The sequence below is a fragment of the Mustela putorius genome, unplaced genomic scaffold, assembly GCF_011764305.1.
Source record: "Mustela putorius furo isolate JIRA1106 unplaced genomic scaffold, ASM1176430v1.1 tig00003834_pilon_pilon_pilon, whole genome shotgun sequence".
Classification (NCBI taxonomy): domain Eukaryota; kingdom Metazoa; phylum Chordata; class Mammalia; order Carnivora; family Mustelidae; genus Mustela; species Mustela putorius.
In genome coordinates, this window is record NW_025421987.1 from 59405428 (window position 1) to 59433248 (window position 27821).

The following is a 27821-nucleotide window of genomic DNA, read 5'->3' on the forward strand; positions in this document are numbered from 1 at the left end:
CATTCTGTACAGATTATTGTAGAAAGTTAAAATACAGCTTTACTCCTAACTCAAACTGAGTAAGACTTGAATGTTTACATCAAAGCTCACTGTTCCTAGGTGTCAGACACATACAATTTTTAAGCATATCTACATCCCTGACTTGCAACCTAAGAATACAGTGGTTTTGCCACTGACCACTTCATTACAATGAGCTTCCTCTTCATCAGCCTGAAAATTTTACTGTTATAGAAGTCTACATTTGCCAGGGGGAAAAAAAAAAAAAAAACAAGCAAAAAAAAAACCACAAAAAACCACTTCGCCTCATCAAAAATACTTTACCTTTTTATCTCAGACTGAAATAGACTATCTCAAATAGGCTGTCAAGAGTTCAAATAAATATTTAAACTTAACTAAACATAAAATAAAATCACAGCTGTATCCCATCTTTCACTAGGACCATTCCACTTACCTTAAAATTAGTAGTATGACTCTTACCTTTTTCTGGACTTAAGTTTTTATACACTTCAAGGTCTGCCATTAAATTTAATACTGTTACACATTATTGGCAAGAGCAGTCAAATTCCTCTCTAAAGGCAAAGCCTTTTTCTGATACACATCTCCAGAAAGGAGAAGAGGGGGAAAGAAAAAAAAAAGGCAAAGAAATCCTCAGCAGCCCCAAGAACTTGGCTCCTGCTGCCCTTTATGGCATGATGCGATCTTCACAATTCAGGCTTTACGGTGTGGAGAAAATAAATCCAGGAGATATGATTACAGAACTTTGTCCCAAAGTGAAAAGCACAGCCAGATAAGAGCACTGGAAGCATCTGCTCAGGGCTGCCGCTATTGTGGGAATGCAGGCGCTGTGGCTAGTTTGGGTATGAGACTTGCATGCTTAGCGCAGGGCTTAAAACCCTCAAGGCATTGTGCACATTTTATGTCCGGGAAGTGGAGCTCTTTAGCCTTCAAAGAAAAACCCTCCTCACCTACAAGGGGCCATTGAGAAACACAGATTACCAGGGTAGTGACGCAGGCTGAATGCAGAAAATGAACATGCACACACACACACACACAGAAAAACACAGAAGCACACACACAGACACGCACACTCTCGGAAGCAAAGATCACTCCACTGGAGGCAAAAGCAATCCATTAAAAAGGAAGCTATCTGTGCTCTTCTCCACAGCACACTACTTTCCTGCCAGTCCAGGTAAGCACAGATTACTGACAGTGTTGAAGCTTTTCCTTGATGTCTGTCCTTATTCCACACACAAACACATCCATGATTATAGAAGAGACTGGAAGGTTTCCAACTTAGAATGAAAGAGGTGACAGTTTCTAAATACTTGAGCAGTGATGGCTACTTCTCAGGTAAAAATCACATCCCTGTGGGCAAGTTAGGTAGCGAGAATGGGTCTGAAAAAGCCAGTTTTAGTGAATGAACCAGCATATTATTAAAGTCCAGTTTTCCCTAAAATATGCATAAGCATTTATTTGCATGCTTTATCAACTTCTTTACAGAGACAGGAAGACAGACAAAAAGGTAGGGCATGTCTTTCACAAGCAATTTACTGTAGTCTTGCATTTCAGACTTGTAACTAGGTGTCTCCACCCTGAGCATTAACTCCCTTACTCCCAGAATTCTCTAATACGAATGCCTCTTGCCATTTTCTTCTCCCTGCTTCCACTGAACCCCTGACAATCCCAGCACTGCCTATCCCATAAATGTCACCATCAACCCCTCTACTCCGCTCCCATCTACACCCAGCCCAGATCACTAACCCATCCCTCTCCCCTGAGGTATCATGCTCTACCCCACTTCCTGTTCACCTGTTTCCCAATTGCCATGGCCCTCATCCCATCTGCAGACCCTACTGTTTACTCTTAAATCCTCTGAGAAATCTGAATGTCACAGATGTGTGTGTGAGTATGCATAATTAGAATATCCTTCTCACAAGACTGTGAGTGTGTGTGTGTGTGTGTGTGTGTGTATATATATATATATATATACACACACAAGCCCAAATATACAACAAAACAGTTAAGAGTTTAGGAGCCCATCTACCTGGGTTTAAATTCTGACTCTTCCACCAACCATCTGTGTGAACTGGGACAAGTTACTTAAATGGTCTGATCCTTGGTTTCCTTATTTGTACAACAGGCATAATAATAGTTCCTCCTTCAAGTGTTATTGTAAGAATTTAATATGCATAAAGTGCTTAGAATCAGTTATTTTGCATTATCATTGTCATACTATGGTTATTAGTCTTGAAATCCTTTACATCAACCTAGAAATGCAGTGGAGTTCACTGTTTAAATGAAACAGTACTTTAAATGTAGAATGGTACCCCCAAATTTGAGGTATCAGAAATACCCACTTCTGTTAAATAATTCAAATGATTAATACTCCCAGATAATCTTCTATAAAAAGACACTAGTGTCCCCAAGACACAAAATTGGTGTCAAATGATGGGTTTCTCGTTCCTCTGATCTGCCAGAACCAAAGTTATCTGAAAAGCAAAAGGCAGCTTTAGGTCAATTTCTCACTCAGTCCAAGAAAGGCAAACTTCTTCCCTTTTCTTCCAGAGGTGCCACACAACAGTCTTGGGAGAGTGAGGAAAGAGGAAGGGAACAGACAGCTCTTCCCCTCCTCATCCACAGCGAGTCTTCTCCCAGTAGGTTCTTCATGCTTCTTGCCTTCTAGCCCTCAAAGCTCCCCAGGCTCCTCTCTGGAAAGCTGACCTATGGCTCGAACATGAAGCCCAAGCCCAACACCACAGCAATGGGCAGTGCCCACAAGCAGGCGGGCGAGCCTTTAGAAAGCAGACATGTACCCTGAGCGTGTCTGACCACCAAGGAAAACTCATGGGTTTTGAGAGTCCAGAAATATCAACACCTTATTAAATATCCAATTCTTCAGCAGCAACAAGTAATTCTCTATGCAGCCCATTGGAAGGACTAATACTGAAACACCTACTCTAGGGTCAGCAGAGACACTGGATGATTGACACACATTGCCCTGAGTTATGCCCCAGAGTTCTCGCAGCAGAAGTTCATGTATAATGTCAAGTCTAGGTCAACAGGCTTTCAGGGTCAGTGGTGCTTCCTTTGACTGGGTCACCACAAGAACCACACAGCTCTGGAATGTTTAATCTCTTATCTGAACTCCTTATTTGAAAAGACTGTGCTCTTTCCAGAGTAGTTCTAGCTTAGTACTTGGCATATATAATAGGTATCTCATAAGCCCTCATTAGCTATCTCTATTTCTAAGCATTAGATCTAATAGGGAATTATCTTCCACCAATCAGGTGAAAGAGAAAACTGTCTCTTGAGTGCAGCTTGTCAACTGACAGTGAGAGAAGGATTTTAAACCCCATCTAACAATGATTTCCTTACATTTCACACCTGAGTTCTACTTCTGATTTCTCACAGACACATCACCGACTATGGCATGGGCTTCAAAGTCAGATGGAGGAAAATCTAAGTCCCAGCTTTGTCCTCCACTCACTGCATGATCTTGGGGAAGTTATGGGTAGGGTGGCTAGATAAAACAGACACCCAGTTAAGTCTGGATTTCAGATAAACTACAAACAATTTTTTAGTGTTAAGTACGTCCCATGCAAAATTTCCTGGATTTTTACTTGTTATATCTAACTACCTGACGGAAGGGGGTCTCTCTGAGCCTAAAGAGCCTCAATGCAGAGATGTTAGCAGCCACCTCATAGGGTATTTCTGAAGGTAAATGAGCTAGTATAGGCCAAGGGCCACAGCCCTGTGCTTGGACAAATAAGTATTCAATCTCTAGAAGGTGAGTGAATGGCCACTCCAATCACTGGCTGGACAGAACTTTATTTAATCAAGTCCCATGCTGAAGAGGTGATATGCTATACCATCTCCACACAGACCTCAATCTCGCCAGCCACATAATTCCAAATTGAGACCAACTTAGGCCAACAGCATGGCGCACATCTGCTCCGAATCTGCCAAGTCCATCGAGAAAACCTACGGACACAAACATGGGAGCCATATCGCTTTGTGAGGCAATTCTTACAAAAGCTATCATTTACCAAACACTGTAAACAATACCTTCTCCGATCTTCATGAAAATTCCGCAAGGCGCTACATTAGTACTCATATTTTAAACTTAGGGAAGGAGACAGATTCAAGTTGGCCAAGATGTCCAAGACTGAAGAGCTGTGCTAGAACCAGGCTTCAAACCCATGCTAACTCCAGGCCCAGATCCTTCCCACCGGCTCCATGCTTCAGGTCATGAAAACCATCTACGGGATTTCAAGCCGAGCTTCAGAATTCCTCACTCTTCCCAGTTAGAGAATCTTCCCACAATGGCAGAAGCTGTTAGGGCCTCTGGCTTGGGAACACAGAGATGCTGAATAAGGAAAATCACCTGGAAAACCAAAATCTCAAATCAGCCATTCAGTTTTTAAATCATAGTCACAATTTTATGTGCATTTGAAGTAGTACAAAAGCAAGCAGAGAGCAGCAGTGACTTCACGGGGAAAGAGCCTCTGGGGGGGTGCCCAACCACACCCCTCGCAGACCCGGTCCTCCCACCTCGGTAACTTAGTGAGGGTTTGGTTCTGCAGGACCTTTCACACACTGCTGAGAAACTGTAAGTTAAGGGCATAAGTTTTTAAAAAGCCATCAGGGGTATAAAAATGTATATACAAGAATATTTCATTAGTACTAGTTATTATAATTACTGCCAACAATCTAAATGCCAATCAACAAGGGAATGATTAATAAAATATGCAGTCAGATTTTAGGATACTAACTAGCCATTAACAATGTTTGAGACATTGTCATTACCTACAGAATGCCTGGTACACTATATGAAAAAAAGGATACAAACTAAATATACAATATTTTAATTATGTAAAATATTTGTATATAGGAAGAGAATGAAGGACTAGAAAAATATAGGAAAAAGATTAACAATGAGATCTCTAGTATTTTCTTCTGATATTTAACTACATTTTAATTTTTTAGAACTGGCATTTACTTCTTTTATTCAGGAAAAAAAAAGAACTTCTTTTTTAAAGTCTAGCCGGGAGCACCTGAGTGGCTCAGTCGTTAAGCATCTACTTTCAGCTTCAGGTCATGATCCCAGTGTCCTGGGATTAAGCCCTGCATCCGGCTCCCTGCTTGGCAGGAAGCCTGCTTCTTCCTCTCCCTCTCCCCATGCTTATGTTCCCTCTCTCACTGTGTCTCTCTCTGTCAAATATATAAAAATTTAAAAATCTTTAAAAAATAATAATAAAAAGTCTAGCCAGTTTAGTAATTCTCAACTAGGGAGAAAATAATCCCTTCCCATTGGTCTATTGAAATGATGGAGAACTTTCTTTGAGAATTACTGACATTTATGAAGCACTGACTCTATTTCAGACACATACCTAGCATTGTACATACCTTATTTTATCCTTACAATGCCCGTATGAGTGAATTAAATATAATCCTTTCTCTAGTTTCAGATGTGGAAACTGAGGCAGAGAGAAGTCAAGTAACTTCCTTGAGCTGGCCCAGCAAATGAGTGATAGACCTGAGATCTGAATCCCCACAATCTGTCTTCAGGGCCAGTGCTCTTCACCAGGTCAGGTAGTCTGGAGATCTTCAGCATGCAGTTTATACCCTGCAATCTATTTTCTCATCAGAAAGCCTTGTAGAACACCCATGAGAATTATCAGAGCTCAAGTCTTTTTGTGAAATTTCACTGTGCACTCAACTACACAGGAAACCCCAAATCCTCAATAGACCGTATAGCAAAATCAGCAATATAACTACACAGACAGATGAAACCTCAACAAAAATCCTACACATACATGCAAAATTCAAGAGCTAGATTTTGGGAGACTTCCACGTGGGTGCTCCAGGAAGACACAAGCTCTCAGTGTGAGCAAGGACACTGGCTTTCATAAAACAGAGGGTATCCACCTATCCGCTGTGGTATTGCTCCGCCCAAGCCTCCCTTCTTCACCCTGAGCTAGCTCAGGTCGTTCTGGGGACACTGGGCACTTGCCCTTCACCAAAAGCCCCATGACCACTCAGGGCTATGTGTACTTACTAGCCCCCCAGCCCTGAGCAGTACCTGGCCCTGAAGCAGACACAGTACTGTCCAATCACTTGGTCAGTGTGAATCACAGACATGAGAGAACAGCTGGTTGAAGGCCAGAGACCTTTGCCCCCAAGTGTCTATGGGACAGCACCAGAAATCTGCTCTCAGTTTGTATTTACAATGGACTTGACTCACTAGATGAAAGCTGCTGCCTTCCTGTGGTCTACTCATCACCAGTGCATTTAAGGAAATCACTGTTACAGGAAGCTCCAAAACCCCTGTCAGGACCACCCCCAGCAAATTGCTAGAACTTCGGCATCAAGTGCCACAGGACACAATGGAACACTACTGTGAGTTCATCTTCAAAGAAAAAGTTAAGCGTTCCTCAAAGGTGTATGCAAGGTACTTAAATGCCCAATGGCAGAAACTGTGATAACCTTGCCACCCCTACATGGTCCCTCATACTCTACCCCTTACAAAGCCCTCTCAGGAACTAATGCCTTGTGAACCTGACAACAGATATATGAAGCGGAAAGAGCCACCACGATCATCTGGCCTCTACAGATGAGGAAGCTGAGCCTCCAAGACTCTTCATGACTTGCCCAAGATCACAAAGCTGACGGTGCCTGACAGTGCCAGGGGCAGGGGTTACTTGAAACAGGGCTTTCCAATCCAGTGTTCTTCCCACATAGCACATACGCACCCTTACTATCCTTGCCAGCAAGAATGAGTTGCTAGACAACAAAGGAGAACTAGGAACTGTAAACCCAGTGTACTACAAAGATGTCTCCTGAGAGTCGAGAATGGCGGAAACAAGGGTTCTACCTAGACAGCAGGCTCCTCGTGGCTGTTCATTCATCACTGGAGAGAACTACATATTCTAATAATATGGAACATGTCCTATAGATCACACATGCCTGTCAAATGAACCCGTTTGGCCTCCTCCCTCATTAAAAACTTGATGTGCTTCAGTGGGCAGTAACTGCTACACGTTTTTAAGCATCCGAATCCCAAAACAGACTAAGCTTTAACCAAATCAAATATTGTTCTGTTCGGCAGGACAAAGATGAGCCAGCCACCTTTTGGCCCCACTGCCTCTTTGAAAGGATGCTTCCTTGATGATTTATTGATCTCCCCTTCAAGACTCTGGGCATTAAAACTAAAAGTTCTCATTTTTTTTGGAAAGATGACTATCGGTCATGTCGCTTTAAATTTTATAGGTTAGCATAAAATTTTACAGGCACATCACTCTCTGTTTGATGAAGATGTCACTATAAATCAAAATAAAATCCTTGGTCGGCTCAGAGCTTGATGCCAGCTAGAGCTATCCACACAAACAACAGAGACCTCACAGGCAAAATTTCATGCACACACCCTATTCTAAACCCAGGAGCTCATGGCCAGTGAACACTAGCAGCCCTCAAAACGCTTTTGGTAGAGACTTGGAAAATGTGAACATTCAGTTGACATCTGAGTTGCTTGAATGAATATCCTGATATACATAGAGGTACCCAGAAGTTATAAATCAGCATCAATTGTTTTAGATATCTCCCATCAGTTCTGATCAGGTTTAACTGTAAACATCAACAGAGGAGAACTAACCAGAGATAGGTAGGCACGTGGGAATCTCTAATAGTTGTTGACAATGACATATATTAAAACAAGTATCTTCTCTCAGGGCTGAAGCTTTAATAAAATACTCAAAACTTAAGGAGTGACATATTCAAACTCCCCCACAGCACTCCAGAGGCACTTGTACCCTTGAGCGGAAGAGCCCCTTTACCTCCCCCCTCGGGAGGAGGGGCTGGACGGAGGGAGTCTAAGCATCCAGAATGAACCTAGTAGTTGTTCTCTCCAGCACTTCCAGCTAAAGCAGGACTGTTTGCTTATGTAATGACCGTGCCTCTGCAGAGCTGGTATTTTAGTGGAGAACATTTTACATGCCTTCATCTGACATCTCTGGGTGTACTGAAAATGTAAATGATGTTATCTGCCCAGGCATGGCTTGGTTACAGTCGGTTAAATAGGGATTACAGTGTGTACATTCAAATGGGAGGCACACATGGTTAGCAAAATGAAAACCCCCACATCGTATCTGGTAATCCTGAAGCCCAGAGCACTGCATGTTCAAATTGGTCCCGTGAGGAGTGCAAACACAAAGATAACCATGGGAGAGAAGAGTGGGGGAAAGGGGAGAAGAAGATTCTCGATTATGACACAACCTCCCTCTAAACAAAGCTCTGAGGAGTAGAGCGGAGAACAGCTCATGGCCCCTGACTGCAGTCAGGACGAAGAGTCAACAGCCCCGTCTCTGGAAAGTCTCCCAGGCCAGCCAAAGCCAAGGCCTGGCTAAGGAGTGACCAGACTGCAAGGCTCATTCTGCACAGGGAGCCGCCGGCAGCCCCAGCCGCCTTCAGGGCTCTTTGCCTTAGTGCAGCTGACAAGAGACTCTCTTGGGAAGGGGAAGTGGGTTTCAGGGAGAACTGGATGGCCATAACCAGTAAGGACAGGAAGGAGATGGGCTCCTCTGAAAATCTAATCCTGTAGTGTCTGGGAAGGACATTTTCATTACAAAAGATGACCTTTAGGGCAAAGGTGACCATAAATGACCTAGGCAGGGAGACAGCAGCCCTCTTTCTGGAAGAAAACCAAGTAAACGGATGGTACCGACTCCCCTGGTAACAATTTTCAATATGTCACGGTGCAAGTCCTATCACAACAGTCTAAACTCCTAACCTAACCTACGTCATGAATGGAGTCCTTTGTCACTTTCTGGATGAGACAGAGAGGGGTCATCCTCCACAAGTTCAACCATGCATCTTCCACATCTCCTTTCGCAGGCCCTCTTCCCCAAGTCTCAAGGGGCTCTGCTTCTTTAGCCTTTCTCCTCATCTTGTTTTCCCCAACAACAACCCTGGTTAAGTAATTCTGTTTCTGCCGGATAGCCATCCTAGGCAGATGAGGCACAGCCACAAGGAGGACAACCACGGAAACTCCTAAGAACAGTAACAGTGAATATCTTGTTTGCAGATGTCTTCCCAGAGCCTAGAAGGCACCAGGCCTGTCAGTGAGCCCCAAGAAAGTCTGAGAGCAGGAAGACTCCCCCAAACACAGAAACTCAGATTCCAGATAGTTCTCGAACGCCCAGCTGAAGACTCTGGGAATGAAGCAGGACCTCAGATACCAAAGGACGACAGAAGGACTCCCAAAGCTGGGAGCACGAAGAAAACCAGTTGCTGTGATTGGGATAAAGGGTTGAATGAGGGAGTGGCTAGAGGCAGCCTTCTCTCTATAAATCTGAGAGAAGATTGGGATGGAAACTACTCATGGGCAGTTCCCTTGGGACAAAAATTATCAGCTTACTGAGGTTTTCCAAATGGACTTCTAGTGAGCACTTTAGCCCAGCAATTTAGGGAAAAAAAAGAGAAATAGCCTATGGTGCCAAAAGAAGGTAAAGTTCCTGAGGAGAAAAGGAGCAAGGACAATTCTAAATCCAAAATAATTAACACAGGGCAGGGAGAGGAGGGGACACGGAATACTTGAAAGCGACAAGACAGTCAGAGAATATGGAATTGAAAAGACTGAAATTCAAAATCTCTGCCCACCAAGTAGCTCAGCAACCTGAGCCAAATTATTTTAAATCCCTCTCAGCCTCAGATTCCTTATCGACAACACTACCTACAAAATCAGATTCAGGTATGCCAGGCAGGATGGGCTACATAATCTCCAGGTCCCATGCAAAAATGAAAATACGAGACTTTTTCCAAAAATAAAGAATTTCAAAGTGGCAACAGCAGAGCATCAAGCAAGCACAGATCAGGCCAGCCTCAGCTCTGGTCTTTATGATGTCACAATATTTTTTCCATGTTTACTAGTTTCCTTCCCCCAGGTCTATTTCCTGGTAGAGATCAGATTAAAAAAAAAAAAAAAGTTCAAAAATAAAGGACATTAAAAAAATTTAAAAGGCCTTATCAATTTTAAATCTACTTAAGTTGATAACTTTGTGCCATGATTATATAAGGTAATATCCCTATTCTCAGGGCATATACACTGAGGTATTTAGGAGCAGAGGACCATGAAGTATGTAATTTATTCTCAAATTATTCAGAAAAAATAATTTAGTGTGCATGTGTATGTGTAAGGAGTGAGTATGCAAGTCTGTAATGAGAAAGCAAATGGTATAAAGGTTAACAGTAAGTAAATCTGGACAGATGAAGTTTCTTTGTTGTATTCTTATTCTTGCGACTTTTCTGTGAGGATAAAATTATTTCCAAAGAAAAAGCGTCCATCACATAAAGGTCCCATGTGAGCTTTGAAGGAGCAGGTAGGGAAGAGGAGAGCAAAAGAGAGGCAAGGCTGAAACTCTCTACAGATGGGGATCATTTTACTTTGTTAACTGCCGAATCCCCAGCATAGAGCCTAGGTCAACAAACATTTAAGGCCGGAAGCAGAAAAGGAAGCAGCACCCTGTGCTCAGACTAGCTTGAGGAATAAGGACCACAGGCAGGAACAGAAGGCTGATAGTTACACCAGCACTTGGGAACCAACAAGCTGCCTCTATTTAGCATGAGACCAAGAAGTGTGTGAATACAGGCACACAGTGTGGCATGTGTATAACACACCCTGCAAAAGAGACTTCGTTCTTGTCACCTGCTAACAGTTCAGATAAACTCCCCTCAGGCCCGCCATTTCACCTCCCACACCTCAGGAGCCTCCCTGAGGGAATGTAGGAGGTCACTAATTCGTTCACTGACTGGATGTCTCTCACGTGCCAGGCTCTAAAGTCAAATTCCCTGTTCTCTAGAGATTTCATTCTAGAAGGATCTTGCAAGCTGGCTGCATTAAATAATTTTCTTGAGATCCCTGAGGTCTTTTCCAGCCCTGAAAATTCTACACAACAATTTCAGGGCTTTTAGTTCCAAAATAGCAGGAATATTATTGTATACAACCACCCTCTAAAGGACTCATAGAAAAATGCATATTCTCCTAAAGGTGAAAATATATTCAAGATGGCCTATGTTTAACTTTAAAAAAAAAAAAAAAAGTACACATGGGCAGTGAAATGCTTGGAAGCATACACAAATAAGCCTTCTGCCAAGAATCAAGTTGATTTTTGGCAGCCAAGATTCTTGTTCCTTGACAAGGTATACAAATAGTAAGAATTGCAAAAATCTACTAAAGCCCTGTAGCAAAAAAAAAAAAAAAAAATTATAAAAACGCTTTTTAAAGCCATAAACTTATCAATGAGAAAATAACTATGAAGTGTAGATTAATGATTAGTATTAAAATTAAAACATCAAAAGTATTTTAATTTTCTGTTTCATTAGTTCTTCTCATTCACAGTCAACTAGCACAAAAATGGTTACAAAGGCTAATTTTGTTAAAGACCTTAGAGAAAAGAGGAAAGAATTGCTTCTTCATGAATACTAAGGATGATAAAATAAGAAACCAATAACACTTTATCTCTTTATATAAATTAATCTAATTTAGAAATAAATTAGTACTATACTATATGCAGAACTTGTTACGTATCCAAGAAAGAAATGATACATGACTAGCATCATGGTGCCTATAGTTGCCAGATATTAAACCTCTGCACTGATTTATATTATTTAGGACAAATGGTAAGGGATAGGGGATCAAAAATATAATTAAAGATTCAGAATAAGAGGCTTATGAGAATATTATTTCCCAGATGGTTTCTCAGGAGCTAAAATAGGAACATCCATCTATGAAAGCTGGTCTCAAACACAGGCCGCAAATTAAGATACTAAGTATTTGTCTGTCAAAAACCATCCTCCTGGGGTGCCTGGGTGGCTCAGTGGGTTAAGCCACTGCCTTCGGCTCAGGTCATGATCTCAGGGTCTTGGGATCGAGTCCCACATCAGGCTCTCTGCTCAGCGGGGAGCCTGCTTCCCCCTCTCTCTCTCTGCCTGCCTCTCGCCTACTTGTGATCTCTCTCTGTCAAATAAATAAATAAAATCTTAAAAAAAAAAAAAATCATCCTCCTGACCTGGACATAATTCACAAAGATCTGGGTACCGCATTATTTTCTGGTAGATGCCGAGAGGGCCCACCTCAGCAAGGTAACTTCCACAAGTAAAGGCCATTCATCCGTGGTTTTACAGGGCAGCAGCTTTAAAAGCTTTATCCTTAGAAATGAAAAAGTTCTAAATGTCCTTTGGATTCATGGAGTCAATGCTTTACCAGACAGTAAATTACCAGATAGTGAAATCATTACCTGATCTAAATGCTACATGGATTATATTACTCTGTTTGTAAAGTTCAGCACCTGGCTCCCCACAGAGAGTTCATAATCACTTTTTAGCTACACAGACACACACAAAAGTCCGTTGGAGGCCACCAGGTAGAGAGAGCCCTCTGTCATGGAACCCTGCTGCCCTCAGCGATGCGCCGAACAAGGCTAATGCCCAGAACATTCTGCCCTGTAGCAGTTCTGCAGTGAGTATCTTCATACTCACCTGGCCAATACACAGAGGCTTTGAAATGGTTCCAAGTAAAACTCCTTTTATGTCACAATATTCCAATGCTATTAAGATCGAACCAGTTCCAATAATCAGAAAAAGCAGAGACTTACAAGATTTATGCCACAGAAAATCCACTTAGCATTTCATAATGCTTAGCTCAGATCATGAAGGCCGGTTGAGGTGGAAAGGGAAAAGGCTGGCATTTAGAATTAACTCTCCCAATAGCCGACTGGTATGAATAGGCACCAGTCACCTTCTTTTCTAAAACAGGGGATCGGTTTTAGTCAGACGTTCACATCAGATTACTTTGAAATGTGATAAACACTAAAGACTGTGTTCATAGAAGGTTGCACAAAAGTATATGTATATACCTAAGAGTGTTTTGAATAATGTTCAGTGATTTCACTAATGTCCTAAAGTCCAGTTGTGGGTTCGGTTTAAAATCCTTCAGTCAGGGGCGCCTAGGTGGCTCAGTGGGTTAAAGCCTCTGCCTTCGGCTCAGGTCATGATCTCAGGGTCCTGGGATCGAGCCCCACGTCGGGCTCTCTGCTTGGTGGGGAGCCTGCTTCCCCCTCTCTCTGCCTGCCTCTCTGCCTACTTGTGATCTCTCTCTCTGCCAAATAAATACATAAAATCTTAAAAAAAAAAAAAAAAAAAAAAAAAGAATCCCTCAGTCAGATAGTTTCCCAAGTCCTTCCTGGTCCTGATGCATCAGGCGTCACTGCAGACCAGGGTACTGCTTATGTCCTTAGCTGTATCTTCCTAGGTTTTAGACATTGGAAGTTCACATTTTTAAGTCCATTCTACAAAGAAAATTATAGCCCTCATGTCTCTCACTTGGAAATCTGAGCATTGGGATAGCCTTTGGGGTCTCTGGCTTTAGCTGTCCCCCTCACACATGTTTCCACTCTCTAAATGTGTTGTTTGGTGGGCAACAGTTCTTCCCTTCCCCCTAACTCCCTCCTCTCCAACCTGTTCCTTGGAGGTTGGAACTAACCCCTCGTGCCCAAGGGCTCACACGTAAGCCCAATGGATCTCTCTGAGAAACGCTGCTTACATTTCAGAGTGTAGACAAATCACCTGGAATCTTGTTAAAAATGCAGAGTTCAATGCAGGATTTCCAACACACCCCAAGGACAGCTCCATTTCCAACCAGTTCCCAGCCCCCACACCTACCTGGTTCTCTAAGTGCCTTTCTCAGCCTAAAGGTAACTCACATTGGTGCCTCTGTGGAGTCCTTTAGTGGCCTCTAGAGGGTCTTGAAGCTCTTCTAAAACACTCAAACCCACATCTGAGTTGCTTTAAAAGAAACAAGTTTGTATAACACATCATTGTACCACAATGGAAGAAGCAGCAGCTGACAAACCTGGGTTTGAGCTCCATCATCTAACAATGTGTTTTGTGGCTAATTGTTTACCTCTCTGAGTTTTATCTGTAAAACTGTCTTGTTGAAAGACTCAAGAGAGATTAGCTAGAAAAACAACAACCACTGCGAATTCTAGAGGCAACTTTGATTCAGGATCAACCCTAAAATTTCCTGATGGTGCCCCAAGAATATGCCAGTGTAGAATCCACTGATTCCTCCTGATAGGTCTAAACTTGGTTATCTTAGCATCACCTCCAAATTCCTCTCTGTGGCCCCCAAAGAACCCCACGTACAAAGAAGGAGGTATCATGCAACATAAGAGTAATCTAAGACAAGATTTCTCCTAACTCTGAAACTTCTAGGAATAACGAAGGGGTCCCCAGCATTGGTTTTCTCTCACGCAAAGGAGAACAGATGTCTGACACAGTTTGCCTTCTACAAGAAAATGTGTGTGCTTCTCCAGGTCTCTAGGTACCCCTTTCACCAAGATCGACAGGGTTACATCTGAGCTACTCCAAATGAAGGCACTATTCCTGCAATTCCTGTGTTTCATATTTACTTCTGTATCAACTCTTTAATTATCCTGCTGTGAACTGTGTAGTCCTCATCATGGATTAATCAAAACAAAATGCTATTTTTATATTCTTTGCTGCCTGTTCTTAAGAACCCTCCCAAAGTATTTCTGTTCACCACCAGGAGGCCGTGGATAACATTGTGAGATCAGTTAATGCTCAAAGGTTTATTTCTGTATCGTTTAACAAACAGATCTATTGGCTATGAGACAAACCACATTTTAAGGACACTAAGAAAACATGGTATTAAAAAGAATATGAGGGGCACCTGGATGGCTCAGATGGTTAAGCATCTGCCTTTGCCTCAGGTCATGATCTCCAGGTCCTGGGATCGAACCCCATGTTGTCAGGCTCCCAGCTCAGTGGGGAGTCAGTTTCTCCTTCTGCTTCTCCCCCTGTTTGTGTCCTCTCCCTTCCCCCCACTGAGATGAATAAAAACTTTAAAAATAAATTAATTAACAAATAAATAAAATACGAAATAAATCTTTTAGGAAAGAAAATACTGATATGAAGGTGAGCATATCACTTGCCCCCATCTGCATAAAAATCAAGATTTTCATGTAAACTAATACCTAATATAGTGGACATCAATGTTTCAGTCAATCAGCAACATTAGACCATTGATTCTCACCCCTCCCAGTACATCAAAATCGCTTAAAGATAAACAGACTAGAGATATAGAGGCATAGCTATATATACACAGATAAAAATGTGGATATAAGGAATGAATGAATGGAGAAGACATCTTGGTCCCAAACCCAAGAGATTATTTTACAAGACTGGAGTAGAACCCAACCATCGCTATTTTTTAAGCACCCCAGAAGATGCTAACGTGTAACCAGAGTTGAGAATTGCTACTTAATGTTGGTTGTTAAGTCATTTTAAGAATGTGCCGGCATAAAACACACACTGAGGGGTGCCCAGCTGGCTCAGCAGGTAGAGCATGCATGCGGCTCTTGATCTCAGGGTTGTGAGTTCAAGCCTCGCGCTGGGTATAGAGCCTGCTTAAAATAAATAAAATAAAACAAAACACATACTGAGATTATCGATTGTTTTTCCTGTTTCTTTGGTCTTTTCTGTACTCTCCAGCTCTCTTACAGTGAGCCTATATTGCTATCATCATAAAAATAAAGTGGAAAAAAAAATTTTTAAAGAAAACCAGCATCCACAAAATCCCAAGCATAAATGACCATTCTCCATTTTCCTGCTTCCTCTATACTCACACTATTTGTATCCAGAGCTGCCTTATCAAATGTTCCTCTTCCCATACTTTTAAGATTTAGTACAATATAGGCTATCACAGAAAATAATCCTTAGCAAACTCATGAATACTGTGGCTCTGTTGGGACTATGTATTAGTCACCTTAAGCCTGGGGTTTTCAACCCACCAGAATCTAATTGGCTGCCCAGTGGCCTCTCCTGGGGAGTTCTAAAACTTCTCTAATACCCTGGCCACACCCCAGACCAATTAGGTCAGAATCTCCGAGGGGGTCATACACAACAGTTTTATATCCCCAGATGATCCCAATGTGCAGACAAGGCTGGGAACCACTGACTCTAAGAGTTAATTAATACAAATCTCCACATCCAAAGATAAACTCCTGCGAGATTAAAAGCACAATACCTTGAAATTCTGACACCGGTGTAATTTCAAAGAATGGTCATTTGTGAATGTACATCGATGTTCGATTTCAAGTTAGCAAGGAATAAAAATAGGAACTAAATAATAAATGTGTTCACCGTTCTCCCTTCTAATTGAGCAGAAGTCGCCACCTTTTATATTTAAATACGAAACATTCAAAGAACTCTGTGATATGGCACATATTCTGACCAAGATCAGAAATAGGCAGAACAAAATTGGACCAAAAGAATGTTTTCACAAATTCTACATCTATCTTACCCATGTAGGTGTTGTTTCTGAGTAACTTTTGCATCCTGGAAGTCAGGAGCGTACTCTTATATTGCTTGGGGACTCCCAGATGAAAGGCCTAGATGAGAACCACTTTTCTTGTTTGTAAATCTGAAATAAAGGTGCATTTCCTTAAGTTTTAAATATGCTGTTTGATTATTCTTCTCAGGTACCCCCAGGCCTCCTATCCTCCTCTTTTATGGAGGCAACTGGTGCTTTTGTTTTGGAGCAGGTCTATGCGATCCTCTCTGGGGTTAAGAATTAGCCCACAGACAACCCTCAGTTCTGTGGACTGAAGATTTTTTAGACACAGGCAGCAGAGAATTTTAATAGTATGCAAAACACTGCAATTAGGCAGGTTTTACTGATAGTGTTATTTTAATGAGTGAAACCTCCATATTCAGAGTTGAATAAACTCCACACACATATAGCCAACGCGGAAATTCCAGAAAGCAGTATTAAATGAATGCAAAAGGTCCAAAATTCTTTTAAAGAAATGAGTTTGTCCTTTTCCATTTCAAGACATGATACGTTTGTGATCATCTTTTCTAAAGCATACTAGGATTCTCAGCAGAAGTGACCTTTTCCCTCTCAATCTCAGGAAGAGATGGTTTATGGGTATTCTTTTGTTCTCCACAGCAAAAGCAGGAGCAAAGGAGAGAAGAGGGATGGCAGCCAGAGAAGGGATACATTCCACAGCACAAAGATTAGGAGCCAAATTCAGAGTGCAAAACTAATGAAAGAGTAGATGGTTCTTATCTCCCTTCTTAAAGGAATAAATTCATTCAGCAGCATTTTACTAAGCATCTACTATAATGCATGCAGTGCACGCTACTATGTACTGGAGACAGACGTCAAAGAAGTCTCCATTCTCCTGGACCTTAGAAGGAATGGCAGTGAGGCCACAGCCTATGGTGACAGGAGAGCCTAAAACAGGGCCTGGCCGAGGCTGGGAGGTCAGAAAGGCTTCCCTGCAGAAAGGACCTTCCCTCTGGGGTCTGAAGGAGGAGTTGAAAGCTAGACAAATGAAGAAGTAAGTTTTGTGAGCAAAAAACGCAAAGATCAGCAGAGCCGCAGCATAATGAGGGAGGGGAAGAGTAGGTTGAGGCTGGCAAGGCTGACGGGCACCAAAGAGGGAGTCCTGGATCTGGGGAGTGGGGTCACAGGACCTGGACAGCATCAGTCGTGTCAGGTGAGAGGGTAGACATCAGGGTAAGGAGCACCAAGGGGCTGTCTAAGCCACAGTGCACTCTTGGGAGCTACCAGCGTGTGGACAGGAGTGGAAGCTGTTGGAGGGTGAAACCACTTCACGCTAAGCCAACGAGCCTTAAGTGTGAAATTTGAATACCCCTTTGACACCAAGAGTTGGAACTTACAAAAACCTCAGACACACTTGCTGAGAGAAATGAGTCCTAAGAAAATACAAAGTATCACAGAGCCTCTGGGGTGACTTTTCATTTACACAGTACAAAAAGACAAACTTGCATTTTTTTAACCTGTTTTGATAGACGTGAAATAGCAAGGTTTTGTGACTACAAATGCAATCGCTAATAATGATTACTGTGGTCCAAGAAAAAAAAACCTGGATCTCGTGTGCAACTAAATGAAATAATTATGTTGCCCTAAAAGAACCCTGAATTTACTCATGGAAAGACATTTCATCCTCCCATCAATCTCTGTGCATATATTAGGCACAGAGTAGAAAAAGACAATTGGGAAAATGAGAGAGCAGGGGAAAATTAATTATAATTATGGAAATGCAGCTTAAAGAACAAAGGCTTAAATTTGTAACACCGGTCTAAGGGGAAATAATTCTCATAAGCAACCATTTAAAATGTGAGAAGTCTGCAAATCTGAAGGAAACGTTGACTGTTTATTAGACATGTTATTTCTTCTTTCTAATTTAGTAATCAGAAAATTGGTATTCCCAAGCATAAAGGAATAAAACAATCAAGGGGCTTTCTGCTTGGTTGGACTCCCAACGGCCACGGTTTAAGAGAAAGAACTTGAGTCCAACAGGAAGGGCTGCCATGGTTCTCACTTAAAGGCAACAGGCACATTACTTCTTTTTTTTTTTTTTTTTTGCTTTTCATAATTTAACTTTTATTGAAACATAAGCAGTAACTGCAGTTGATGATTATGTTTTCTATTTAATAAAAGTATATTAAAAATTATAATTAAAAAAGCTTGGTTCTAAATTAATTATACCTATGACCATAATCAACTTTTTTTAAGATTATTTATTAGTTTATTTATTTATTTAACAAAGAGCGAGAGATCACAAGTAGGCAGAGAGGCAGGCAGAGAGAGAGGAGGAAGCAGGCTCCCTGCTGAGCAGGGTCAGGTCCCAGGACCCTAAGATCGTGACCTGAGTGGAAGGCAGAGGCTTAACCCACTGAGCCACCCAGGTGCCCCAAATCAACTTTTCCTCTTCTTTTTTTTTTTTTTGTTTTTTTTTTGTTTTATTTTTTCAGTGTTCCAAGATTGTGTATGCACCATAACCAGTGCTCCATGCAATACGTGTCCTCCATAATCCCACCACCAGGCTCACCCAAACCCGAAACCCATCCTTTCTAAAACTCTGTTTGTTTCTCAGAGTCAAGTCTCTCATGCTTCATCTCCCCCTACAATTTCCCCCAATTCATTTTTCCTTTCTTTCTCCTAATGTCCTCCATGTTATTCCTTATGCTCCATGAGAAAGTGAAACCATATGATAACTGACTCTCTCTGTTTGACTTATTTCACTCAGGGTAATCTCCTCTGCTTATCCATGTTGATACAAAAGTTGGGTATTCATCCTTCCTGAGGGAGGCATAATACTCCATTGTGTATATGGACCATATCTTCTTTATCCATTCATCTGTTGAAGGGCATCTCAGATATTTCCACAGTTTTGCAACTGTTGCCATTGCTGCTATGAACATTGGGGTACAGATGGCCCTTCTTTCCACTACATCTGTATCTTTGGGATAAATACCCAGTAATGCAATTGCAGGGTCATAAGGTAGCTCAATTTTTTTTTTAAGATTTTATTTATTTATTTAACAGAGAGAGATCACAAGTAGGCAGAGAGGCAGACAGAGAGGGGGGGAAGCACTCCCTAATGAACAGAGAGCCCAATGTGGGGCTTGATCCCAGGACCCTGGGACCATGACCTGAGCCAAAGGCAGAGGCTTTAACCCACTGAGCCACCCAGGTACCCCAGTAGCTCTATTTTTAATTTCTTAAGGAATCTCCACACTGTTTTCCAAAGTGGCTACACCAACTTGCTTTCCTAACAACCGTGTAAGAGGGTTCCCCTTTCTCCACGTCCTCTCCAACACTTGTTTCTTGTCTTGTTAATTTTGGCCATTCTAACTGATGTAAGATGGTATCTCAATGTGGGTTTTTTTTTTGTTTTTTTTTTTTATAAACATATATTTTTATCCCCAGGGGTACAGGTCTGTGAATCGCCAGGTTTACACACTTCACAGCACTCACCAAAGCACATACCCTCCCCAGTGTCCATAACCCCACCCCCCTTCTCCCAACCCCCCCCCCCAGCAACCCTCAGTTTGTTTTGTGAGATTAAGAGTCACTTATGGTTTGTCTCCCTCCCAATCCCATCTTGTTTCATTTATTCTTCTCCTACCCTCAATGTGGTTTTGATTTGAATTTCCCTGATGGCTAACGATGATGAACATTTTTTCATGTGTCTCTTAGTCATTTCTATGTCTTCTTTCGAGAAGTGTCTGTTCATGTCTCCTACCCAATCTCCTGCCCACATGTTTATCTGTTTTTTGGGTGTTGAGTTTGAGGAGTTCTTTATAGATCTTGGATATCAGCCCTTTGTCTGTAGTGTCATTTGTGAATATCTTCTCCCATTCCGTGGGTTGCCTCTCTGTTTTGTTGACTGTTTCTTTGCTGTGCAGAAGCTTTTAATCTTGATGAAGTCCCAAAAGTTCATTTTCGCTTTTGTTTCCTTTGCCTCTGAAGACATGTCTTGGAAAAAGATGCTGTGGCCGATGTCGAAAAGGTTACTGACAGGCTCATTACTTCTAACTACTAAAGCTTAATAAAGCTTCAAAGACTGAACATTGTTACTTCTCGTCCATCTGGGCTTCCCAAATATCCGGATCTTCTGTTTGCCATCTTGCACTCTACCCAGATCTTTTCGTCCCCTTGTCATTAGAGAATGTGAGTAGCCCCGACATAGAAAGCATAACAAGAAATATCACAGTGGATTCAGTTACTCAGCAAAATCTCCCCATCATTAGATTCTCGAATGGGGAAAAGAGGCTGAGACAACTCAGCACGGACTTATAGGAATCTAGATCATTGCTTGGTTCTGATCGACCCAGCTACATAAACTTGCACAAAGCAAATACAATGAAGAACACCAGAACCTCTGGGGAAATTAAGTCACCCAAATTCAAAATCTTAGTGGGCAAAATCCAGAGTAGAGTGGCTGTGGAGGGGTCCAAGGGGTTAAAGGGATAGCGTTCCCCGTTCAAAGTCACATTCCCTGAACCCCTATTCTGTGTACAGCCTCAAGCCTGGAGTGCCAGGATGGCAGTCTTGAGGAATGAAATCAGAGGAAGTACCCCTCCCCTCCAGAGACAAGCCGGGGAAGAGCTACCAAAGAATGATTCAGAGATTTCTATAGGCTTGTGGGAGTCACCCATTTAACAGTGTGAGAAGAGACAAGAGAGACTATAGTCAGTAGGTCTGGAAAGAGCAGGCAGAATGACATCTTGTGAACAAACACAGAGATAAGAAAAGGGCCAGGACCAGACAGTTGCCCCCAGTGTCCCGGGGAAAGGGAAGCCACGCCTCAGTCAAAGGGAATTCGGAAAGACAATGGGTGGGGTTGGAGGGAGCCAGGTCCTGGTCCTCTCTGAAAGAGTCCCTGGTGAGGGGCCAAGTGAAATTAACATTCACAGAGGATGGACCCAGAGGGAGTCTGGATCACCTCCCCACCACCAACAGACAAATCGGGTGCCGGGCTGTGGCTTCTAGAACTTTGCTTTCCATCTCTCTTCCTTCTACCAAAACCTGAAGAGCCAGGCCTGAATTCCTCAAGGGGAAGAGGTATAGCAGAGTTCCCTGAGCCTCCACACTCAAACTCAATCTGGCAGCTCAGGCCTGTGCCAGGGAGGTCAGGAAGGAGACAGAACATGAAGGAGTTTGAGATGAATGTTGTAAATTAGATGAGACCCTCAACAACCAAATAGTAGTCAGAAAGTAATAGAATCCACCCAAGATGTTGCGAAGAGTACTTTTTTAAAAGCATTTGCTGGAGGGCACCTGGATGGCCCAATGGGTTAAAGCCTCTGCCTTTGGCTGGGGTCATATTCCCAGGATCCTGGGATCGAGCCCCACATCAGGCTCTCTCCTTTGCAGGGAGCCTGCTTTCTCCTCTCTCTCTCTGCCTGCCTCTTTGCCTACTTGTAATCTCTGTCAAATAAATAAATAAAATATTTTTTTAAAAAAATAAAATAAAAGCATTTGCTGGAGATGGCACCCAGGTGGCTCAGCTATTGAGAGCATCTGCCTTAAGTCCTGAGATCAAGCCCTGCGCCAGGCTTCCTGCTTGGCGGGGAAGCCTGCTTCTCTCTCTCCCACTCCCTCTGCTTCTGTCCACGCCCCACCTTGCTGTCTCTCTCTCTCTGTCAAACAAATAAATAATATCTTAGTTTTTTTAAAAAAAGAGCAATCATTGGAGAAAAACAAAACAATTTCTTGTATATGCTACACTCAATTGAGAATATGTCATAAACCAGCCACAGATGGAAAGTCCATCATAGAGAAATACAAAAAAGAAATGAACCTCAAATTTTAAAATGTAAAGTAAGTAGCATTTCATTGAGAGTTTCCTTGAGAATTTTTCTGAAAGTCCGGGAAATGAAGGAATAGCACATGTTCCCAAAAAGCTAAAAAACCATTTTGTTTCGTAACAGCTCATATTAAAAGGTTATTTCTTTTGTGTTATAACGAGTACATAAGTATCCACTTTTGTAAGGCTGGCTGTAATTTATCCCAACAACGGAAAGAGGAAAGTGCGTAAATCAATTTGGTCAGTTAATTCACAGCAAATTTTCCAATTATCCTCCACTTAAAGTGGGATGAGGAGAGAAGGTTAAAAATCAAATAAAAAAATTTTAAACACAAGCACTTAGAAAGAAGTGTTGAAGTCGTTTGTCCTAAATCATGGCATTTTGCTGACATGGCAACTTGATCCCAGAGGGAGAAACTCACCCAAAGCAACCCAGCTGGAGGGCAGCCCCCGAAACATGTCACACCTAGGTCAGGCTCGTTCTGCTTCTGCCCAGGCCTTTAGTAACACTGGCATATTTGCGAGGGGCACCAGAACATCACAGACCTGAAGGAATACCTCACTAGATGCCTTCTGCCTTGGTGGCCATCCTTTGGGGATGAGGGATGGGGGAGGGGAAACTTGAGAAGTGGGCTAAAGAGGAATTTACTGGGGGAGGCTGTTCCAGAATTACTTCTATTATAAAAACGACTGGGGGCACCCGAGTGACTCAGTGGGTTAAAGCCTCTGCCTTCGGCTCAGGTCATGATCTCGGGGACCTGGGATCAGGCCCCGCATCAGGCTCTCTGCTCGGCGGGGAGCCTGTTCCCCACCCCCCGCCTGCCTCTCTGCCTACTTGTGATTTCTGTCTGTCAAATAAATACATAAATAGTCTTTTTAAAAAATGAATAAATAATAAAATAAAATTAAAACGACTCAATACATTTTCTCCCTTATGACCTATCTTCTTTTTTTTCCCAACCTCTCTCTCAACTCATGCTTGAAATTTTTTGCATGCAGTGTTTCTCTCCCAAGAGACAATACGTTTTTTTAAGTAATCTCTATGCCCAGTGTGGGGCTTGAACTCATGACCTCAAGATCAAGAGTTGCCCACTCTACCAACTAAGCCAACCACATGCTCCCAAGAGGTAATACTTTTCAGCTTAATGATGCTTGCAAAATTTTGACTGTCATTGCATTAATAGTAATTCTATGTGTACTCATATTTTCTGGACCTAGAAGATGTTTATACAATCATTGGATGGAAAAATTAAGCTTAGTAATGACACTAATATAAAATCTAGTAATGCCCCCAAGCCCCAGAAGCTGCTGCTGAATTCATAATACATTAATAAAACAGCCTCATTAATGAGAACCATAATTCCCTTCTGCGTAAGTTCATTGTCCTTTCATATACACCAGGCAGGACCTGGAATTCTTCCTTCTTTTTCCAGTATAGATGGAATTCTAGTGTAGGGGGAGTAAACTTTTCCATTCTTCTTTTTTGAATATAAAGACATTTGTCCTGAAAGCTTGCGTATCAGTCCTAACTAATAATCTCTCCATGGTCAGAACTCACGGGTGTTTATGGGCGCATGCATGCTTGGACGTGCACGTGTGCATGCGCACACACACACATCTTCTCCCTAAAGAGAAATGTAATGTTCTGCCAGTGCAAAACTAACTACAAAGTTTACAGTCAAATGATAATATTACCTCCTTCTGATGACCATTGTTCCAGCCTTTCCTTCCTGCATCTTGGCCTGAAGGACACTCTCATTCACTACATACCCATCCTGATGTCTGACTACACAGGGACCTCAAGCACTATTGCTAGTGGGAACTTTGGAAGCTGGCAAAACGCTCACTTTTTTTTTTTTTATATTTTATTTATTTATTTGACAGACAGAGATCACAAGCAGGCAGAGAGGCAGGCAGAGAGAGAGAGAGGAGGAGGCAGGCTCCCTGCTGAGCAGAGAGTCCGATGTGGGGCTCGATCCCAGGACTCTGAGATCATGATCTGAGCCGAAGGCAAAGGCTTAACCCACTGAGCTACCCAGGCACCCCTACGCTCACTTTTGAGAGAGGGAAACTGAGGGATCCCCCCAAAGGGACAAAGGCAACACAAGTTAGTAGTGAAACTAGAAACAGAACTAATCTCCAGGATTTCACTTAAAGTCTACTTTCTTTTACAAACTGGTAGTCAAGTTTCTAAACTCCCATCACTGAGAAGGCCTCTGGCCAAGAAAGGGAGGTCAGACAAAAAGCAATTCATTACATTAATTAACTAAGTTAATTAGTTGCATTAGAGGGTTGCTTGAGGCAAAGTAAGAATACATATAAGGCACTTTTTGAAAAGACATATTACACACTTAATAAGAGAACTATCCTTCACTCTATCCCTGGGTAGTAAGAGATACTCATAATTCAGTTCAAAACCTTCCTACTCTAGATTTGTGATGGTCATTCAGAAACATTCACTGTAACATGATAACAACAGAAATAAATGTCAGTGTAAGTTGGAATACCATAATAATTTATAGGAAAGCAATTAATAATTCTTTCCAACATCACAATTATAACTAGCAGTGCATAAAAACAAAAGTTAAGTCACGTCTAAATTTATTCTATTAAGAAACTCAAATGTGTGGAATAATGTATATGCATAAAAAATTATATATATTAATTACAAATACATTGATTACTGTTTTTAAGAATCTGTCCCAAGTCAGAAAAAAATGCCACAATTCACTACAACCAAGAGAAACAGGAGACAGTGTAGGTAATTTTCAAGTAAGAATAATTCGTGGAAGTACAATCTGTTAAAACAAGATTCCAAGACACATGCCTGGCTCAGTTAGTAGAGCATGTGATTCTCGATCTCAGGGTTATGAGTTGGAGCTCCAAATTGGGTAAAGAAATTGCTTAAAGGGGCGCCTGCGTGGCTCAGTGGGTTAAAGCCTCTGCTTTCGGCTCGGGTCATGATCCCAGGGTCCTGGGATCGAGCCCCGCATCGGGCTCTCTGTTCGGCAGGGAGCCTGCTTCCTCCTCTTTCTCTGCCTGCCTCTCTGCCTACTTGTGATCTCTGTCAAATAAATAAATAAAATCTTTTTTTTAAAAAATTGCTTAAAAACAAAATCTTTAAAAAAAAAAAAAAAAAGATTCTGGGGCGCCTGGGTGGCTCAGTGGGTTAAAGCCCCTGCCTTCGGCTCAGGTCATGATCTCAGGGTCCTGGGATCGAGCCCCGCGTCAGGCTCTCTGCTCGGCAGGGACCCTGCTTCTTCCCTCTCTCTCTGCCTGTCTCTCTGCCTACTTGTGATCTCTTTCAATCAAATAAATAAAATATTAAAAAAAAAAAAAGATTCATATAACACAAATCATTCTTTGCCCAAATATTTCCCCCCTATTTCAAACATAGCAGGTGAATAAAAGCCAAGTACAGACAAACATCAGCAATTAACTTCTTCAGTAGGTACACAGTCCCTTCAGATCATTAGATTCCCTAAGAATCTGGGCAAAGGACAGATGAGTGGGAAATAAAAAACAGATTTTCATAATTCCTATCAGGGCTGCTCTCATCACTGAACACAGAACCATGTCAATTCAACCAAGTCATTTTTGTCAGCCAATACAGATCATTTTTTAACTTTTCCAGCCATTCCATTCCTACCATTAGCATTGTTGCAAAGAGGAAAGAGAAGATAAAATACTGGACAGAAACAGACTATTAACAGTGTTTCTCTTTGGGTTGTGGGTTTATGGGTAATGAAAACATACCACCACCTCCATACTCAGAAAATGAGGCTATGAATATGCTTTTGGAACTGTGGAACAGTATACAAATGTTACTTTTTGCTTTTTTATTACTTTTGTTACTTTTTGTTACAAATGTTATTATTTTTACTTTTTTGTGTGTTTATTTTTTGTTTAGGGTGCCTGGGTGGCTCAGTGGGTTAAGCCGCTGCCTTAGGCTCAAGTCATGATCCCAGGGTCCTTGGATCAAGTCCCACATCGGGCTCTCTGCTTGACGGGAAGCCTGCTTCTCCCCTCCACTCTCTCTCTGCCTGCCTTCCTGCCTACTTGTGATCTCTGTCTGTCAAACGGGTAAATAAAATCTTAAAAAAAATAAAAATAAAAATAATGTTAAATATTTTATTTATTTATTTGTCAGAGAGAGAGGACAAGCAGGCAGAGAGGCGGGCAGAGGCAGAGAGAGAAGCAGGCTCCCCGCTGAGCAAGGAGGGCAATGCGGAACTCGATCCCAGGACCCTAGGATCATGACCTGAGCCAAAGGCAGTGGCTTAACCGACTGAGCCACCCAGGCATCCCTGTTTTACTTTTTTTAAAAAGTGATTTTTTACTTTTATTGATCACTGTAGCCCATATAGTCCATTTTTCATGTAGCTCTTTCCTCCTCAGATTATTGCTTAAACCTATATGTAAGGAGTCCAACAAGCACAATTTGCACAACAAAGTCTGCATAGTCTAAAAGTCTATTACCTTGCAGCAGAAGTGGCTTTTTTCTGTTTATAATGGAACAGATTTTCTTTCTTTTTGTTTGGATTGATTTGGTTAAATGAGAAGAGCTCTCAGCATAAACAGGGAGAAACCAAGCATCCTGCTTGAGAAACCAAGTAGGCAAAAAGCATCCAAACTCACATCCCATATTCCAGAAGCCCCTTCCAAAGGTATCAGACATTTCTGACCCAACAGGTCCTGCCTTCTCTCTTCTCTCAGGCACGCTCTGAAATCCTCTACACAGATACTGTCTCTAGAGCTCCCCTGGCTTAAAATGTACAAGACTCCTCACAAATCTCCATTAAGTTAAATAAGTTCATTTTTGCAGAGGTAAACAAAGAGGAGGAGTAGAGACATCACTGTTTCCCGAATTACATATCCTTAGGCACAGAAATCCAAAATGGTGGGCACCTGGGTGGCTCAATGGGTTAAAGCCTCTGCCTTCTGCTCAGGTCATGATCCCAGGGTCCTGGGATCGAGTTCCGCACCAGGCTCTCTGCTATGCAGGGAGCCTGCTTCCTCCTCTCTCTCTGCCTGCCTCTCTGCCTACTTGTAATCTCTGTCTGTCAAATAAATTAATAAAAATCTTTAAAAAAAAATCCAAAATGGTATTTTACACTATCAGAAATACTTATAGCTACTGCCTTATTATAAATGAATACAATCATAATTCTAATTTGCTTTCATCCTTTCAATCTTGGGAAAATCTGGTATCTCTAATTACTTGAAAACCGTAGCTCTAACATGTAAGCAACCAATTCATATTTTAAGTATTCTACTGCCCCCTTGTGTATCTCATGTTCAGTGAAAAGGTACCTCACAAAAATTACTGTTGTAATTCTCAGAAGTACTTCAATAGAATCTCAGGTATTAGAACTATAGACAACCTCGAGATCATCAAGACCAGCAGGCTCATTTCACAGGGAGAGAACGAGGCTCTCAAAGGATTATACCATTTGCTCCACATCATAACACAGCTACTTAATAGCAGAGCAACTACTCCTGGATCGAACTTAAGCTTCTGAGTGCTGATTTCTCTGCCAAAAGGGAGATAGCTGTCTGGAACAAAAGAAATAATGGCATTTTGGAGTTAGAAAGATCAGAGTTTGAAATTTAGATCACCGT

The 27821-nt window shown here is 41.9% G+C and overlaps 1 protein-coding gene across 7 annotated transcripts in view; it reads right to left on the reverse strand.

The window, feature by feature from the left end:
• PLCH1 (phospholipase C eta 1) overlaps window positions 1-27821 on the reverse strand; it is a 217284-nt gene that overhangs the window by 154058 nt on the left and 35405 nt on the right. The window contains exon 1 of one of the 7 annotated variants that reach the window (XM_013057746.2): window positions 478-1753. The exons of the other annotated variants lie outside the window; for them this stretch is intronic. Coding sequence (XP_012913200.2) covers window positions 478-520 — 43 coding nt within the window. The 5' untranslated portion in view covers window positions 521-1753. Of the gene's footprint in view, window positions 1-477; window positions 1754-27821 lie in introns of those variants that run through there. 7 annotated transcript variants of the gene reach the window in all.